The following is a 19552-nucleotide window of genomic DNA, read 5'->3' as shown; positions in this document are numbered from 1 at the left end:
GCCAGATGTGAATTTATTTGGGTTGGTAGCAGAACAGCAGTACCTTCAAGTTCTCAGCCAAAGTAGATTTTTTTTCCCATTTCTGTTTCTTTGCACAGATACATTCTGTAAAAACCTAACAGGTAGACTTTTCAAGGAAACTACCAAGAGGGAGAAAAGCTCTGGAAAGAGTAAAGAATTAAAATCGCTAAGGAGAGGCAGGAAACCCCTTTTTCTCAATGGTTTTGTTTCCCTGAGCATGTGATGAGGGAGGTCTATAATTTCCTCAGACTTTCCGATTTACTAATAGGGCTGAGAAGCTAGTTCCGTGAGGAGGGTTCAGAATAAAACTGTATAGGCAGGTGAGGGGAAGGGGGCAGCATTTTGTTTTGTGTGAGCAGAGTGGAAAGCCACAGCCAGGCTGTTCTCAGAAGCTATCCCCGGGATTTTTTTTTTTTTAGTAGAAGGGACATAGCACAATGGAGTGGGACCAAGGTGGCCTCTCAGTCTTTGACCTACAATCACTGTATGGAATCAGTCCTGGCAGCTGAAAATAGTTGATTGGAACAAGTGCACAAGTGATTAGTACTTATCTGCTTTTGAACTTCCTGGCTTGAGTCTTGTCAGCTACAGTATGGTCCTCTTTTGAAGCCTTAATTCACGTCAGCAGCTTTCTTTTGGGGGGGGGTGATGTCATTGTTCTTTACTGTAAGTGTAGCCAAGTTGCTGACTCATATCTCAGGTTTTTCTGTGTTCGAAAAATGGATAGTCCTTCGACTAGGATGTGACTTCATGTTTCCTATGATGACTGCTGAAACCAGCACAGAACGAATGACGCGATTTCAGAATGCACTTGCTCATGATGATTCCGAGCGTCACGTAACCTAACTGCTTATACACAAATAACATGCTGTGATCCGGGGGTAAAGGGAAGGCGGGAAGAGAGGACACTGCACAGGGAGCTCGGTGTTACTGTGTGGGAAAAGTTCTGTTCAATGATCTGAGGTAGTTTTTCTACGTACATTAACTTGGGGATGTAATCAGACATTTCAAGGTGTCATGGAGTCATTTGTGAGGTGTCACATATACACCAAGTGTGGAAGAGCTCACTCCTTCCAGAGTCTGGTCACAGCCGTGGAACATTTTTAGGAAGGGAAAGCAAGAACTCCAGTGTTAAGTATGTCCCAGGCTCGTGGCCATGGTCCCCTTCCCCCCCGTGACTGTGAGGTAGTCCTGCCCTACAGCCGTCGTCCTGGATTGCGCATGTCAGGTACGCAGTGCCCGGGCCCAGACTGCCGCCGCGTGGGCGGCCGGGCGGGCTGCTCTCCCCACGGAGGTGGAAGGGACGCCCTGGCGTCTGTCAGCATGACACTGAACGGGGATTTCTAAAGAGCAAAACTAGACTTCTGTGTGAGAAAGCCTGGACAATGGTTTAGGACATTTGTAAAGGGAGGTGGAAAGACTGTATAAATGTTTATTATGAATATAGTGTTCTTTTGGAGTAAGATGCTGTTGAATGGTTAAATTGTGCATTTCTCATTTTGATGTTCATGTACGTTAATATGAAATAAAATCAAAACTGGTACCTGTTTATACATAAATGAGAAAGGACCTCTCCTTGCAACTGTTGGTGGGAAGAGCAACATCCGAGTTGCACAAGGAGGCTGCGGTGGAACCCGGCCTGCTGTTCCCATGTCAACGGGGACTTAGCTCAAAATAAAGTGCTGGGGGCATCAGACACGGTATGTGCACCATCAGCCCATGAAACAACGGCGCCTTGGCTAACAGTGCCCGGCTGGCCTCTGTTCTTTAGTGCATATCCCAGATGCACACTACAGTGGAGAACCCTAGACACGGTAAATATTTGCTGGCTGACTCAATCGAGAATGAGTATAGGGTAGGAAGAAGAGAGACCAGATGCACAGTCATGGCACATTCTAATGGAATATGTAAATGGTTTTATAATTCTTGTAGGAAAAATGGGGACTAGTCCTAGATCTGTTCTCCATCCTTGCCATGTACATCTTCATGACCCCTCTGCTTATATATGACACTAGGAGCTTAGTCTCATCAGTCTGTCAGAGATTTCTATGCATCAAAGGAATAAGCATTTACCTCCATAAATATGCTTCATAATAAAGCATATTACCCTGGAATAATGATGAGAATCACAGGTGGCGTCATTTAAGTTGGTTGGGACAGGCTTCTGAGTTAAAGTTAAATTTCAGAAAATGTAAAAGCAAGAAGGATGGTACTGGGTGAGCCAGGACTAGAAGAGCCGCCTTGGCCAGGACCTTGCAAAGAACCGGAGGTGGGCAAGGGACACAAGAGGAAAGGGAGTGTCTAATACGTCTGCCTCCAGACACGGAAGGCGGCGTGTGCAAGCAGGTGTTCAGCGAGAGGCTTCAGATGAGGAGGTGCAGATCTTGGGAAGTCCTGAAGGTCAAGCCACTTACGACTTAAGCGTACAGATTTGGGGGCCTCTTAGAGACCAGTAAGAGCAGGCTAGTGCTGGAGGACTAGTTTGGGGCTGACAACGAAAATTAGAGCAGGGCTCAGGCTAAGAGGAAACAAGGAAGGTAGAGAAGGCAAGGGAAGGGTGTACATACTGGGACTAGGTGACAAACTTTTCACCTCAAAGCCGTCCCTGTCATTTTAAATACTGTCTGGTTTTGTTTTCTGACACCACGCAGAAATGTTTTAGATTCAGTAACATTTGTCTAGGTGCTTTTCTCTGAATATTACTTTCCTGCATCTATAAAAGGAAGAGGGAAGTGAGTTATTTCTAGCATTCCGTGGGGCCCATTCGTCCTTGTACAGCATAATTATACTCGGTTATATCTTTAAAGTATTGCGAAATCAACTGGAAAATGACATCACTGTCTTGGAAGATGTTTACAAGTCAGTCCCATTGTTGCAGTTTATGTGCACAGGCATCAAATGGGGTTTATGTAAAACCCAGTTTCATTCCTTTGGTTCTAGCTAAAACAGTAAAGCCCATGGAAACGCTGTCCCACGGGAAATGCAGGCTGTGACCTCGCGGGAGCAGTGTCCCAGGCAAACAGTGTGGCTTGCAGAGGCTGAGTGCAGCCGTGCTCTGGGTTCTCTCTGCTCAAGGCAATTGTGACAGTTTTCAAAGGCTGAAATTAAAGTACTTGGTTCACCAAAGCTTGGAGCGTGAATCCCGCTCACTGTATATAATAAAAGTAAAAGGCCGCAGTAGGAAGATGCCTTGACTGGTGAAGAAAATGGAGTCCTTAGTAAATTCCATCAGGCCTTATGCCGACCTGGATAACCCTGCACAAATTCCTAAAAGTAATGGACACACATCAGCGCACCACAGGAGATAACTGGTTAGACTAGGAAGCAACTAGGTATAGTTGCCAAAAATTTTTATTTTTTTGGTTTGAGGCATGTGAATAAAGAAGTTATCTGGTCACCCTTCCCCTCTGGAGTCGGGCCTTTTGAATGGAAGCGACACACCTTGTGTGTGTGCAAGAAATTCAATGTTCCTTACTATACGTTAGTCAACAGCAATGATCTCTTCTCTGGGGCGCTATGCAGCTCTTAACTGAGGAATGAAAGGGCAGGGGAAAGGAGCAAATTCTTTCTCTTGGCATGAAGAACAATTGACATCCCTAAAGAAGAAAAATTGTCACTTCACTCTACCCCTTTGATCTTTAATAGCAACATTTTAAGTAGTTTCCTACTGAGTACTGTATGTCTGGGTTTAAGCTGAGCTATAAACAAATCGGGAAGACAAAATTTCACTCACCCTAGAATCTCAATCCATGTTTGCTCTCAGCTTCCATTCCTGAAGATTCCTGGTTTTGCCTTGGGACTTGCTAAGGGAAATGCCAAAGCTAAGTAAGTTCTACAACTCCACAGAAGCAGGGGCACATGTCAGTCCCCCAGGGCCATTAGTTTATGTAACCTTGGAAACAGCATGTTTGGAATACCCATAACGTACCTTCTTCATATGTCGGCGGAAATAGCAAAAAAATACCCAGAGGAGATTTTAACTAACGAAAAGTCCCACCTCATTCCTTGAGTGCACTCCTGTATCTCAGGCTATGGAGTCCTCAGAATTCACTTCAAATACTCGGCAGAGAATATAAATTACATTCCTAAGAAGGACAGAACTTTAAGGGAAACAAAGACATGACATCTGTCAAATTATATAGGCTCTCATGGAATCTACACTCTCACTGGCTCTTAACCCCACAATTCATTCCCTGTAAAGTGACGTGCACACATGACACAGGGTGAAGGCCAGCTTCTACAAACATCCACTTTGAGTCAAACAAGGACACTGTGGTTATAGGGGCCTGTTTGACAGTGTTCACAAATACAGATGCATAGAGCAATAGATTAGCAAAACTGGTGCTCAAAAGGAGGGAGCCACTGGACACTTTCTAATTTCTAATTAACAAAAGAAGGAAACAAGCTCTGTTGAGAGCTCAGAACTTAAAGTCACTTCTGAAACGTAGGGCCACTGCTCAGAGACAATAGGTGTTGCTAGAGTATGAGAGTCACAGAAGGGGAATCCTGGGGCTGGAAGGGGCCCGAGAGCCCATCCGGACCAGCTCACACCACAGGGAGGTGGAAACAGGCTCGGGGAAATGAAGGCATCTGCCAAAGGTCCAGGCTGGAAATCTACAGCCAGGGCCCCCTACAACTCCAGGGGGCCTCTTTGTCCCCGAAGCTCCTAGAGGGTCCAGATAGGTCGCTGGGCATTAAGCAACAGAGATTCAGCAGAATGAGCTCTTCAAATAGCACATCACGCAGATTCCCAGAATCTGCCAGAAAATGTAAAAATCTGAGGCCAGAAAGGGCTGGTAGCGCCATGTCACCAGCCAGGGTTCAATTGGAGCAGAAGCACCAGGAATGACACAGAATCAGGGACGGAAGCGTTAAAGGACTGACCTCGAGCACCTCCTTACGGGTGCTGCTAAGAGAGCCCCAGTTGAGCTGTTTCCGGTGCACGTGAAGTCACTGGGCAGGCGGGCGGGAGAGAAGGGATGGCCAGGATGGCTGGAACCTGCGAGCAGCCCGCCAGAACCGGCGTCCGCCTCTCGCGGACCCATGCTGGCCTCCCCTCTTCTCGAAGCTGCGGCCTCCTGCCACAGAGGGCCTACAGGAGAAGCTCGATTCGTACCTGGCCCGCGATTTGGAAGAGCCCAAGGCAGGGTTCTGTGGCAGCCAGGGGAGCCATGAGGCCGGCAGCCGTCCGCGAGCGCGAGCCTGAGGTGCAGCAGGGCCTGACATCGGCGACCTCCGGCGACGGAGCAAAGCTGCGGCTTTCTGTCCACTTCCACACCTCACGCAGATGGCTCTCGTGGCCAGGCCTAACCAGAAACGAACAGGGAAGGGGACTGCAGCAAACAGTCCAGCCCAGCCAAGCTGACGACGTTGCAAAACCACCCCCACACCATAACTCACTAGAATTCTTTAAAAAAAATATTGAATTTGCCTATTGTTCTTCTCTGCTTCTACCCAGTAATGAGTAGCCTTGCTACTTAGGACCCAAACGTAAGTTATTCTCATTCTTTTTTTTAAACTCATTTTTTTTTCCAGTAAGCTCTACACGCAACATGGGGCCTGAGCTCACAATCCTGAGCTCGAGAGTCCCACGCTGTACTGACTGGGCCAGCCGGGTGCCCGTCTAACTTCTTCAGAAGCAGAGGAGTTGGCTTTTGAGTTGGGTGGCGAGCTCGCTGGCCGGCTGGCGGAGAATGTTCTCATGCTACGGTCAGTCCGCCTTCCTGCCACGCTCACACCATGAACTGCTGACGCACGGTGAGCAAGCTCCGTCCTCAGTAGGCTTGGTCTGCATCTCATTTTATTCGTTCTGCGCTTTAATTTGTAAATTATACTAAGTGCAGTGATGGTAACGGCACCTGATCCCCGAGCTGTTTTTATAGCTCTTCGTTCTCTGAAAGCTGCAGGCAGAGCTGGGTCTGCACACTCCAGGAACTCAGAAAAAGAGGAGGGTGATGGCTTAAAAAAGCCACTTCCTGTCAGTCTTGGCAAAGAGAATAGAAGTATTCCTTACATTATTTCTTCAAGACATAATTTCTGCCGGTTTGAAATTTAAAAAAAAAAAAAAGGAAAAAACAGTAACGAGCACAGGTGGCACCTAGACTGGCTATAGCCGATATTAAAACGTATTATGAAATGATATTAAAACTGTATAGCAAAATGAAGAACTGCGTGAAACAGTGGGGAGAAAGGCGAGTGGATGCGAATATAGTTCAGAACTAGCTCCTCAATGATGTGGAAACGTGATACACGACAGAAGGGGTACTGCGCGTCAGCGGAGGGATGACGCGTCATTCAATAAACGTGGCCACCTTCCCCTCCGTGACATTTGCTAAAATAACCTTAGCTATTAATAGGTTTCTAAGAAACAAACATCTTTCTGGATTTGTACCCGCGAATGAATTCCTCTAGAAATGGTTTAAGACCCAGTAAAATCCCGACCATCAAAAGGCATTAGAAACACAGCCTTCTTTGATGAGTGCTGCCCAACAAAGGTTAAAGGGCGAGTTCCTCCCTCCCCAGCTTATGGCTTCCGAGTCCCCCACGACTCCCTCAGGCCACTTTATCCCCTCAGGCTGGACATCTCTAGCCCGCCTTCCTAAATGGGGAAAGGAAAGTATCAGTCCCCAGGAAGGCAGAAACGCCATGTGAAGGTTGCCCCCTGACCGAGGGGGACGCTGCCTCAGCCTCTTCCCTGGGCTCTGGTGTCCATCTGGTCTTTCCAGCTCAGAGGGATGAACAATCTTGACATTTTTGGGTTGCTCCTTCGAAAATCCTAGAAGCTGTTCCCCCCCCCCCCGTGTCCGAATTAAAATTTTTTTCCATTTAGTTTCGAATGCTCAGGTTTCTTCTGTCATCCAGTTGTTTTATGTCCTGTGTGTTATCCTGGGTACTAAGAATCTTCCAAAATCGTATGTTTAAAATCTGAGATGAGAATCAGATCCAGTTTAACAGAGAAATGCTAAAGTAAGTGGCTCAACTTTAAGGTTATAAATATACCGAAGGCTGTTTTTGACATCTAAAAAACACCTTCTGAAGTTGAGAGGATTTAATAAAGGGAGCGAGGTGAGTCCTGACAGGATGTCCTGGTCTCAGAGGCTTACCAGTTGCCCCAGCTCCTGGTCGCAATGTTCCTGCCTCGATCTGTTCCTCCGTTCTTTTTTTAAGATTTTATTCATTTGACAGAGACACAGCGAGAGAGGGAACACAAGCAGGGGGAGTGGGAGAGGGAGAAGCAGGCTTCCCGCGGAGCAGGGAGCCCGATGCGGGGCTCCATCCCAGGGCCCTGGGACCGTGAGCTGAGCCGAAGGCAGACGCCCAACGACCGAGCCCCCAGGCGCCCCGTCCTCCGTTCCGTTTCTTTGCGTCATCAGTCTTCTCTTCCCCGGGGACGGTTCTGATGTGCACACTCCTGCACTAAGTACTTCTGTGGTTACTCGGGTGGGTTCCTGTCCTAAACTCCTGGCAGTTCAGCAGCCCTGAGAGTTTCCTCTCTTCAGAAAGGAAGGGCCGGGACCACGGAGCCCTGTTTGTAGTCGGGGCACCATGTCAGGCGCCTCGAGTGGGCTTGATACACGCCCGCTGCAGGCATTTCAAAGGCTGCCTAACGCCGCAGGGTTGCCGGGCTAGTAAAATAAATGTGGTTAAAACCTTCTTACAGACATTGGAGTCTTGCCAGTGCTGATGTAATAAAAAGAAACCTAAACCACATCTGCATTAAGGAAACCAGCTATCAGTGGGAGATGAGCCCGATGAGGGTGCTCAAAGGAAGTCCTCAGTCTCCGAGGACGACGCAGGACGGACACCATAACCCAGCACACAACAAAAACACCAGTGTTAAGCCACGGCAGGAACAGGGTGCCCCAGATAAAGACCTGATGTGACGTCAACAGGGTAGGAACAACACAGATACTTGGATTAAATTAGTTCTTTATGTTTACAACAATTCATAACACGGAAAGCCTACTGAGTAAAATTTCATGAAGGCATCAAGGACACAGAGCTTCTTAAAATATTTCTCCCCTTCTCTCTGGAGCTTTACCCCACAAGCTAGACTTGACAATATACACTCTCGATTAAAGAAAAAAAATCTAAACAAAATAAAAAGAATGCCCGACACAGTTCTGTAACCAACTCCTAATAATTCAAATGCTCCAACTTCGGTTAGCACCGAGAATCAATTTGGTTCGTTTTGCAAAGGGAAAAATGCATCAAGGAAAGGGGATATAGGTGGGGCAGGCTCAGATTTTCAGGCCAGCCGGGCCGCGTCACAGCCCTTCCGGGAGTCCCAGAGCCTCCAACCAGCTTCACGATCCAGTCACCTCCTGGGACTTTGGTTCCCAACGTCCTCAGGGCATTGGCGGTGCCAGGCTCTGTTCCCACAGAACAACAGCCTGGCCGGAGGGGAGAGGCAGCTCTAGAGCCTGAGCTCTCGCTCTGGTTTCATGCTGAAGGGCTCCAACCTTTCGCTCTCCGGCAGCAGGCTGTTGAGCCGCTCCATCAGGGGCACAGTCTGGTCAATGCCCATCTGTATGCGGCGGAGGATGGCTGACATCTCGTTGACTTTCTGGATCTGCTCCGCGTATTTGGCGTATCTTTTCTGGCGCTCTTGCATGAAGCTGAAGAGAGTTTCTACAGACAAATCCATCTGTAGAGGGAGGAAAGAAGGGAAATACCTTAAACCTAGTGGAAGCAAGTCCTCCTCTCCAGAGGACCAGGTGCCCAGCATGAGTCCCACGGGCCAAATGGAAGCTGACGGGCTCAGCTTTGTCAACTGCTGCCCCACAGTCATCTTTGGAGGGGGACTCAGAGATGACTGCTTCTGGCTCTGTTTTGGGCATGTGAGCCACTTATACCTTGTTGAGACCGTCAGATTTTTTTTTCCTCTCTACTCAAAGAATCCTGGGCTTGGAAATTAGACCAGGGTTTGAATGTGGCTCTGCCACCTGAGTTGATAATACTTACCTTTTTTTGCACATCTGCAAAAAACAGGGACCTAGGGGCGCCTGGGTGGCTCAGTTGGTGAAGCGTCTGCCTTCAGCTCAGGTCATGATCCGGGGTCCTGGGATCGAGCCCCACATCGGGCTCCCTGCTCAGTGGGAAGTCTGCTTCCCCCTCTCTTGCTGCCGCTCCTCCTGCTCATGCTCCCTCGCTTGCTCTCTCTCCAATAAATAAAAATCTTAAAAAAAAAAAAAACCAAACCAGGGAACTGATTCCCCAACTGTGAGGATGGAGTGAGAGAACACACCCAGCACAGGACCTGGCATGGCTCAGAGGTGCTTCACATTTGTCACTCCTCCCTGTCTTCCTTGAATGGCTGCAGGGTGATGGCCCCTTGGGGGGACAAGTGCAGGGAAAGGGGTGGATTTCTCTGACAGCCAAGGCTCAAGTCCATACCGTGCACCACACTGCTGTGAGGCAAACTGCTCCATGCACTCCCTCCCCCAGTTAAACAAATGTTAGGCTCTGTGCTCCCCTTTTGTGACTATTTTCTTCCCCTGGGGAAGTTTTTTGGAACCTGTCACCTGGATAAAAATAGGGGGCAGGAACGTCCAGCCCGTCAGGTGCCTATACCCACCCCTCCTGTGTAGGGAAAAAAACAAACTACCAAGACTCCAATTTTGACCCTTAAATTGAGTTCAAACGCTACTTCAGCCCCTCATTCTTATCCACTCCAGGAGTGTGCCCCTTCCCAACCCCCCGCCTCATGCAAAATGATGGCACCTAATACATGTTACCAGAGCCTCTGGAAATGGTGTGATAAAAACCAACCCACGGGTCGCCCGGGTGGCTCAGTCAATTAAGCATCCACTCTTGGCTTCAGCTGCGGTCACGATCTCAAGGTCGTGAGATCAAACCCCACGTTGGGCTCCGTGCTGGCCATGGAGCCTGCTTAAGATTCTTGCTCTTCCTCTCCCTCTGCCCCTCCCCACCCTCCCTCCCTCCCTCCCTCCAAACACCAAACGAAACAAACAAGAGGAGACCAAAGCCAGCCCCAAGAAAAAATAACTAGTTCTATTTTTATACTGTTTGTCTGGGGGGGTGTGGAAAGAAGGCGAGTGAGGAAGGTGTTAGAAGAACTTCGCTTGTTTTTTCTATGTTAGCTCTTTCCTCACTTGTTCTGAAATGCTCAGGGGACAAAAAAACAGCTAGTGGGAGGAAGTGGGGGGAGGGAAACAGCCACCTCCCAACACTGTGGAAGCAATTTATACCTTCAGATGGTTCTCTGCAACGCTGTTCAGTCATTCAGCACTTTGAAGGTAGTGGGCCAGTAAATTATAGTGTTCCTGAGAGCCAGCCACTGGGCCTTTTCAGAATATGGCAATTCAGTTCAGCACCTAGAAACACTCCACCTTCCAACAGACAGTGGGTGACCTGGGAGCTTGCTGGAATCCTCATAAGAACCAGCAGAGCCCACTGAACTGCCTGCTCCAGCATTCAGAACCATCTTGAGTTACCACATTTCACTTGGCAGGGCCATTCCCGTCCTCCCCACAGCCAACTCTCCCAGACTAGACAAACACCTATGAAGTTTATCTGAAATGGCCTCCAAGACTCTAACTTGTCCTGTCTTAGGGCCTTGGCAATCAACCACTCCCCCGACTTATACTTGATCAGACAGTGGTATTTGTTCAAGTGACAGACATGCCCACACATCTCCACATCTGACAGGGGCCCGTGTTTGATGTATCCAGAGCTTTTGCCTAAATCCACTTCATGTTTAGTGCCTGGGGGAGCTCACGTAATTCGAGCCTGCTGTTCACACACGCTGACAGTACGTCTGTCAAGAGTCAATTCCCTGAAAGTCCATGGAGGAAAAAAGCACAGAAGAAGAAACCTGAAGCTGAGTGACCTGCGAGGTCTCACAGCGACAGAACCAAAACTAGAAGCCAAACCTCCTCAGTCTAGCATCTTCCTTTCACCCATATTCCCCGAGCAAGAGAGTGTACCATTAGATTTTAGTTGGGGCATGGCATTGAATTGAATGATGGAGACGTTATTGCCTTTTAAACCTTTTCCCCTTCTTTCTGACTGCTGCCAGGAAAGTCTCGAGTTGGTGCAAGTAAGACTTTAAAACCTGGGGAAGTGTAACAAAACTGGTGATGCCTATTTCTCATGTCCCTGCCCTTCACTCTCTTGAGGCAACATGGCCGCTGACCCCTAGTGCCCGCCTCTGTGTGTACCCACGTGTGTACAGACGGACTCCAGCACGTCCGACCAGACTTCAGTAAGGCAGTATCTAATGCAATTCCGAATCTTACCATTTTGACAACCTGGAACATATCCTTATTCACCTTTCCTATTTCTATTTTTGGCACAGAGATTCTGATGAGGAAGCAGATACATAATACACAGTCAACAGACCTCTGCTGGTGCTACAGTGTGCCGTCCCGCATGCAAGGTCCTGGGGACACAGGTACCGAGAACCACACTGTTTGTACCCCACACAGCTTACTCTGTACATCGACATGACTTTTGTTTTCCACTGTCTTTGTTAACGTATCTTGGCTCTTCTAGAAAACAGGCCCAGAAAGGGAAATGTTGCAAATAACTTTGTTTCAGAAAAACCATGTAAGTGAAAAAACTATTAGATTTTCCAACAGAGAATGACTGCTTATTTTCCACAACCTTTGCCTCAAAACCCACACCTTGCTTTGACCACATGACTAAGTTCTAGTCAGAGGTACGTATATGTGGCAGTCTCTCATGGCAGCTTCTGGGTATCTTCCTTAAAACTCAGCTGGCATAGACCCTGCTCCTCCTTCTTCATCCCTTCCCTCACTCTGCTCCTCCAGGCAGCATGCAGATGCAGCCCCCTTCGACCGGCGAACAAGTAAGGTCACATCCCGGGGACGGTAGAGCAGAGCACCAGAGGACTAGGTCTATGAGGACTTTTGTGGATGAGAGCAGTACCAGGCCTGCGAGAGAAGAAATTTCCATTCTGTATAAGCCACTGTGATTTTGGACCTCTGTACCACCACTTAACTTTAATCTTATACGGGTAGAAATGAATGAGATAAATTCCCTGCCCTCAGAGAACTCACTGTTTACTCTTAAATTCATACCTCAAATGTTGCCCTGCTAGGACATGCATATACTGTCTCTGATGGCAGTACACGTCAAAGGACAAGTAAAAAAGAAGGTGAAATTATTTGTGGGTGTAACTACAGGCTTTACTAAGACATGAGTTATCTGTAGAATGTGCTCAAACTTGTTCCAAATACCTTATTTGGATAGTACAGCCTAATTGCTCATCTGGGCAGTCCACTGTCAGAAACATCCAAGATATTAGCAAATCAACCCAGCAATGATACATCAGAACCAAGTGAGGTTTATCTCAAAGATGAAAGCCTTTTCAGCATCTGAAAAATAAAGTTATTTGCCATTTCAACAGAATAAAGGTTAAAAATTATATAATCATTTCAATAGATGCAGAAAAAGCATTTGACAAATTCATTTATGAAAAGTTTTGAAAATCTGGAACAGAAGGAAACTTCCTCAACCTAATAAAGGGCATTTATGAAAACCTACAGCAAACATCACAGTGGTAAAGGACCCTCTTTATCTAATCAGGAACAAGGCAAGGATGTCCACTCTCATCACTTCTTTTCAACACTGTACTAGAAGTCTTAGCCAGTGTAATAAATTCATACAAGGAAATAAAAGGCATAGGAACTAGAGAGGAATACATAAAAGGGTCTTCATCTGTAGATGACATGACAGTGTACTTAGAAAAATCTTAAGGAATCTACCAAAGACTAATAAAACTAACAAGTGAGTTTATTAGCAAGGTTGCAAGATAGATGGCGAATATACAAAAATTTATTGTACTTCTGTATACTTGCAATGAACAACTAGACAATATAATTTAAAAACATTATTTACAATTGCACCCAACAATTACGTAGGGGAAAATTCAACAAAACATCTACAAGACCTGTACACTGATAATACAAAACTCTGCTGTGAAAAATTAAAGGTGATCTTAAAAAATGGGTAAGTATACCATGTTCATGGATTGGAAGATTCAATATCATTAAGATGTCAATTCTTGCCGAGAGTCAACTGCAAGCTGAATCAAAATTCTAGAAGGAATTTTTTGCAGGGATTTGATAAGCTGATTCCAAGTACACAAAATGGCCAAAAGAATTTTTAAAAAACTACAAAGTTTGAAGACTTACAGTACTTGATTTCAAGACAGTATAAAGTCACAATAATTAGGTTAGTATGATATGGGCACAGAGACACATAGATCAATGAAACTGAACAGAGAGTACAGAAATAGGTCTAAACATATGTGGTCAATTGTTGTTGTTGTTGTTTTAAACAAAGGTTCCAAGGTAATTCAGTGGGGAAAGTAAAGTTTTTCAATAATTTGTACTAGAACAACTAGATCTCTGTATGGGAAAAAATAAATCTGGACCCCTACACTTCACCCCATACACAAAAATTACCAAGAAATGGATCACAGTCCTAAACATAATAGCTACAACTATAAGACCTCTAAAAAGAAAACAGGAGAACAACCTTTGCTATCTGGAGTAGGCAAAGAATCTTCATCAAAATTTAAAACTTTTCTTAGACACCATTAAGAAAATGAAAAGTCAAGCCACAGACTAAAAGAAAATATTTACAATACATATATTTGATAATAGACATCTAGAATATGTAAAGAACTCTTAAAACCCAATATTAAGAAAAAAAGCCAGGGGTACTTGGGTGGCTCAGTTGGTTGAGCATCTGACTCTTGATATCTGCTCAGGTCATGATCTCAGGGTTGTGAGATCAAGCCCTGCCTTGTCAGGCGCGGGGCTCAGTAGGGAGGTCTGCTTGAGATTCTCTTCCTCTGCTCCTCCCCGCTCCTTGCTCTGTGCTCACTCTCTCTCAAAAAAAAAAAAAAAAAAAAAAATCTTGGGAAAAAAAAGAAAGAAAGAATGAAAAAATCCAAATTTGGGATATTTTCAAGAGTACTGCCCCGGGGGCGCCTGGGTGGCTCAGTTGGTTAAGTTGCCTTCGGCTCAGGTCATGATCCTGGAGTCCCGGGATCGAGTCCCACATCGGGCTCCCTGCTCAGCAGGGAGTCTGCTTCTCCCTCTGACACTCTTCCCTCTCGTGCTCTCTCTCATTCTCTCTCACTCAAATAAATAAATAAAATCTTAAAAAAAAAAAAAAGTACTGCCCGGGGCTTCTGTCTTGTTAAAACACTAATTGAATTTCTAAGGGAAAAAAATCAGCTTTTAAAATCTTTAAAAGGAGAATTAAGACCCCTTTCAGGAAAGTAAGCCTCCAACTGATCAGCTGAATATGAACTGAGTTTATTAAAAAGAAAGGTAGGGGAGAAGGGGTCAGTGAAGAATCCTCCAGGAGATCATCTGGACATGGAATCTGACCCTCTTGGGACAAAAAATTCAAAATGTATACAAGTAAAACTTGTCTGAAGATTGCACCTACAGGCACTATTAAGGAAACTGAACTACAGATCAGGGAAAAAAACAGGGTGCCTGGCTGGCTCAGTGGGTTGAGCATGCAACTCTTGATCTCAGGGTTGTGAGTTCAAGCCCCACAATGAACAATCTCTACAGTGGGTGTAGAGATTACTTAAAAATAAAATCTTTAAAAAAAGGAAAAGGAACAAAAAGAGTAGCTAGATGCTAACCAAACAGTTGTCTGAAAAGAACTCCCTTGCTAAAGCTCTGACACATCTTCCCTGGCGGGAAAAAAATTCTACTCAGTTCTCAAATCACTCTGGAGGCTTCTAGCTCATGACCAAGACTAAATCCCATTCCTTGTCTACTGCCAAATGAGAAGTGGCTATTCATAACGTTGCACATCGAACCTCAGGGAGACCTGTTTCATGGAAACTCCTGTCTTGACTGAGCTCGAGTGGCAGACTCCAATGCTTTCAGACCCACTGGCTTAAATTCTCAATAGTTCACTTCCCAAAGGTTTAGCCAGAGCTTTTACCTCAGGTGTGAACTGACTGTTCAGACCCTCCAAATGACCTATGTAGATATCTGAAGGCATTCCTAAGCTCCAACTGAGACTGAGAGTCACTCTCTGAGGAGCAGCCTTCTATGGAAGCAACACAATAAATAAAAAAAATTAAGGTGAATCATTCTAGATTCACAACCAACTTATATAGCTTGCAGATGAAGAGAGTGGTGTCAGAATTGGGTCAAAATCTTGGTTCTGCATATGACTGCTTACCTTTGTAACTTTTTTCTTTTTAAAGTAATCTCCATGCCCAATGTGGGGCTTCAGCTCATGACCCCAAGATCAAGAGTCACAGGCTCTACCAACTAAGCCAGCCAGGCACCTCTCTACCTTTGTGACTGAGCCAGTCACTTAACCTCTTTGAGCCTTAGCTTCTTCACCCTTAAATTGGGCATAATGACAGTACCTATTTCAGAAGGCTGATGTGAAGAGTAATGAGATAACATGTACAAAAAGCCTATAATAGCCCCCAGAAAAACAGAGCACCATAAATTATAACATATATGTGAACTGAAATAGAAACTATGTCTAAAAATTCCTTTTCATGACATGGAAAAACAGGGTAAGGAATTTAGTAAATAAGGGCAGGGAAAAGAATGACATTTTGAGGTATCCAACAGACACAATATATCTTTGTTGTAACGGCGGGAGAACTTATTGTTATGCCTCATGGCTAGTACATTAACTATCGTCAAGGCTTACACAATCACAGTGACAATTTACCATTGTGTTTTTCACTGACACGTTTCATTTTTGTTCCAAACTTTGCTACTGAAAAACTTACAACAGTCACACTACTCATCTTGTAGTTTCCTGACAGAAACATTTTACACTACATAATAACTAAAATCATTATTTACCTACAAGTCCTTCCATGTGTTTTTGATTTATGCGTTCAGCCATGAGAATGAGTAACTCCTTCCACTGTTTGTGGTAAAATAAAATGGTGAAATAAAAAATATATAGGTGTACATGCATGTATATATATTTTTTCAAAAGATATTTTGAAAGCAAGCAGAAGAGCTTTAAAAAATGGTGTCTTCCCCAAGAGGAGTCCATTGCTTCAAAAATTTTGTTACATAAAATTTCCTGATGGGGTGCCCTGGCTGGCTCAGTTTGGTGGACGCTGCAACTCTTGATCTTGGGTTGTGGTTTCGAGCCCCACAATGGGTGTAGAGATTACTTAAAATCTTTAAAAAAGATTTCCTGATAAAATAAGCTTTGATGCTAGTGTCACACAGGTCGGTCATCCTATGTAAGATATCAAAATGCTTGATGTAACTTCCTTTTCAAAGTAAAGGTAATCTTTTCAAAGTAGTGGTACATACTACAAAGGCCTATAGTTTTAAGTTAGATGTATAATACAGTAAGAACTTCACAAAGATACTGTACATCTTCTAAATTCCTAAAACCTTAATCATAGATATGTATAATACCTTTTTCACAGATCAAAAGAAAAATCAGTAAACTGTGTACCACAGTTAACAAAATTCAAGTTTATATGATCAATAGACTCGTTTTCCTATCAGTGACTTAAGTTTAAAAAAAAATGTTAAAAAAGACTGCTTAAGGGACGCCTGGGTGGCTCAGTCAGTTAAGCATCTGCCTTAGGGTCTGGTCATGATCCCAGGGTCCTGGGATTGAGCCCCACATCGGGCTCCCTGCTCAGCAGGGAGCCTGCTTCTCCCTCTCCTCCCTGCTCATGCTCTCTCTTGCTATCTCTCTCTCTCAAAGAAATAAAATCTTAAAAAAAAAAAAAAAGACTGCTTAAGAACTCAACTGAGACTACATTAAAAAAAAAAAAAAAGTCATGTTATCTTTCCCACCCTTTAAAAGTATTGTTCAGTTCTTAATGTAATAATGTCTCTCAGTTAACTTAAGTGTCAAGGTCAACTTTTATTTGGTTTCAATAGTTCACTTTCTCTGTACTCATTCTACATTTAAGTTCCTGTTTCCCAAAGAGATCAATTTAGGAATATGGGGTAGGAAGCAGAGGCCATGAAGGGCTAAGGCCAGCTCACCAAGGGCCGTCTGCCCCTCTTCCCACATTCCAAATCCTGCCCAGCTTTGTTCTTCCTTTGGACAGACATCCTTCTTTGGAAATGCTTCAGTGTTTTACATAAAGCTTCACCTTTTTACATATTCTAAGTGCCAAAACTACCAACTCCCCTGATTAGAGAACATTAGCATAGCCATATAAATCAGTACTGTTCCAAGGGCAAAATCTGCTGTTGCAAATTCATTTCTCCAAAGATAAAACAAATGGCCAATAAGTACATGAAAAGATGTTCAACATCATTAGTCATCAGGGAATTGGAAATCAAAACCACAGATACTACGTCACACTCACTAGGATGGCTAAAATAAAATGGCAGATGATAGTGAGGATGTGGAGAAACTAAAATCCTCATGCACTGCTAGTGGCAACGTAAAATGGTGCACTGCTTCAACAACAGTTTGGCAGTTTCTCCAAAAGTTAAATACAGAAGTACTATAGAATCCAGCAATTTCACTCCTAGGTATATGTCCAAGGGCACTACAACATATGTGCATGCAAAAACTTGCATACAAATGTTCATGGCAACATTGTTCAGACAAAAAGCAGAAACAACCCAAATGTCCATCAGTGTATATCCCTACAACTGAATAGGATTGAGCCATAAAAAGGCATGCAATACTGATCTAAGCTACAAAAGAGATGAGCCTTGAAAACAGTACGCTAAGTGAAAGAAGCCAGACACAAAAGGCCACATATTATATGACTCCATGTATATGAAATGTCCAGAACAGGCAATCCGTAAAGACAGAAGGTAGATTAGCTGTTGGCAGGAAATAGGAGAATGGGGGATGGGAGTGACTGTTAACATATAGGTGATGAAAATGTTCTGAAATTAGACAGTGGTGTTAGATGAACAACTTTGTGAATATACTAACAACCACTGAACTGCCCCACTATAAAAGGGTGAGAGGTACCTTGAAGCCGAGTTCTCAGCAATCTCCCAGAACCTTCCTTGCTGGTTCTTAAACTGACCCCTTAATGGCTGCATTCTTAATCTCAATCCTGACTAGAGGCACCTTCTGCTTTTAATTTAAATTTAAATTTAAGTTTTTATTTAAATTCCAGTTAGTTAACATACAGTGTTACATTGGTTTCAGGCATACAGTATAGTGATTCAGTACTTAGGTACAACATGGGGTGCTCATCGCCAAGTGCCCTCCTTGATCCCCATCACCCATTTAACCCACCCCTCCCACCTCCCCTCTGATAACCATTAATTTGTTCTCTATCGTCAGGAGTCTGTTTCTTGCTTTGCCTCTCTCTCTTCCCCTGCCCTTTACTCATTTGTTTCTTAAATTCCACGAGTGAAATCACATGGTATTTGTCTTTCTCTGACTTATTTCACTTAGCATAATACTCTCTAGCTCCATCCATGTTGTTGCAAATGGCAAGATTTCATTGTTTCTTATGGCTGAGTAATATTCCATTGTATATATACACCACATCTTTAACCATTCATCAGTTGATGAACACTTGGGCTGCTTCCATAATTTGGCTATTGTAGACAGTGCTGCTATAAACATCGGGGTGCATATATCTCTCTGAATTAGTATTTTTATATTCTTTGGTAAATACCTAGTAGTGTGATTGCTAAATCATAGCATAGTTCTGTTTTTTGAGGAAACTCCATACCGTTTTTCAGAGTGGCTGCACCAGTTTGCATTCCCCCAACAGTGGAGGCACCTTCTTCTCAAGATCTTTCTTCTACTCTCAGATCCTGGTGCTTGGGCTTAGTTGTTCTATCAGTTACCATCTGATTTTGTCTTTGACTCACATGAGTAGCTGTCTCCACTTCAGAGAATCGAGTCGAATGCCCCCTGCCACCAGTTTGGCCCATTCTGACCAACCCTCCATCTTCTATCCCTAAGCACATCTTCACCATTTGCCCTTTACTGGGGATTCAAAGATTATGAAGGTTAGCGTGTGCTGGGCTGCAACAAAAACTTTTCCAGGTCAACGACGTGTTTTCTTGGGTTTCTGACCCTTCTCCTGATCATCATTCCCACAGAGGATTTGGGAGCTCTCTGAGGCAATCTTCTCTAGGATGCCTCTCTCTTGCACAATGGACACAATGGGAAGATGTTTTCATTAATTACACCATGGGCTAGATGGCACCAATTACCACAAATGGGACACTTTGAAGCAATCCTATTTCTGTACACAACAGTTCACAAGGACAGCTTATAAAAGTAAACTTTTACCATTTATTCTCATATCATACATTTGCTCTGTAAATCAGCTGAGAAACTCCTCTCCGGCAAATCTCAATCTACATGATCTACCAAAATCAAAACCTGAAGTACATACAAGTGGGACTTTTTGTAACACATGTACATATTAGGATGATAGGTAGGCAGAACACAGTATATAACAGTAATTCCCTAGTTGTTTTAATTAATGTAATAAAATAATGTATAACAGTTACAACTACTATACCTTGAGTATCTATTAAATGTTAGGCATTGTACTATGTACCAC

General features: G+C 44.4%; 1 protein-coding gene across 3 annotated transcripts in view; it reads right to left on the bottom strand.

Moving 5' to 3' along the window:
- Positions 1-7933: 7933 nt before the first annotated feature.
- BORCS5 (BLOC-1 related complex subunit 5) overlaps positions 7934-19552 on the bottom strand; it is a 97245-nt gene continuing 85626 nt past the window's right edge. For 2 of the 3 annotated variants that reach the window (XM_028119736.1, XM_028119735.2), the window contains one exon: positions 7934-8668. In XM_028119736.1, coding sequence (XP_027975537.1) covers positions 8438-8668 — 231 coding nt within the window. In that variant the 3' untranslated portion in view covers positions 7934-8437. Of the gene's footprint in view, positions 8669-14985; positions 15094-19552 lie in introns of all 3 variants that reach the window. The other variant, XM_088025924.1, reaches the window with a different exon arrangement.

Source organism: Eumetopias jubatus, unplaced genomic scaffold (assembly GCF_037043125.1).
Source record: "Eumetopias jubatus isolate StellerSeaLion01/CBP00866 unplaced genomic scaffold, mEumJub1_p1.0 scaffold_8, whole genome shotgun sequence".
Lineage (NCBI taxonomy): Eukaryota > Metazoa > Chordata > Mammalia > Carnivora > Otariidae > Eumetopias > Eumetopias jubatus.
Note: the sequence above shows the minus strand (reverse complement) of the source record. Positions and strands in the feature narration are given on the sequence as shown.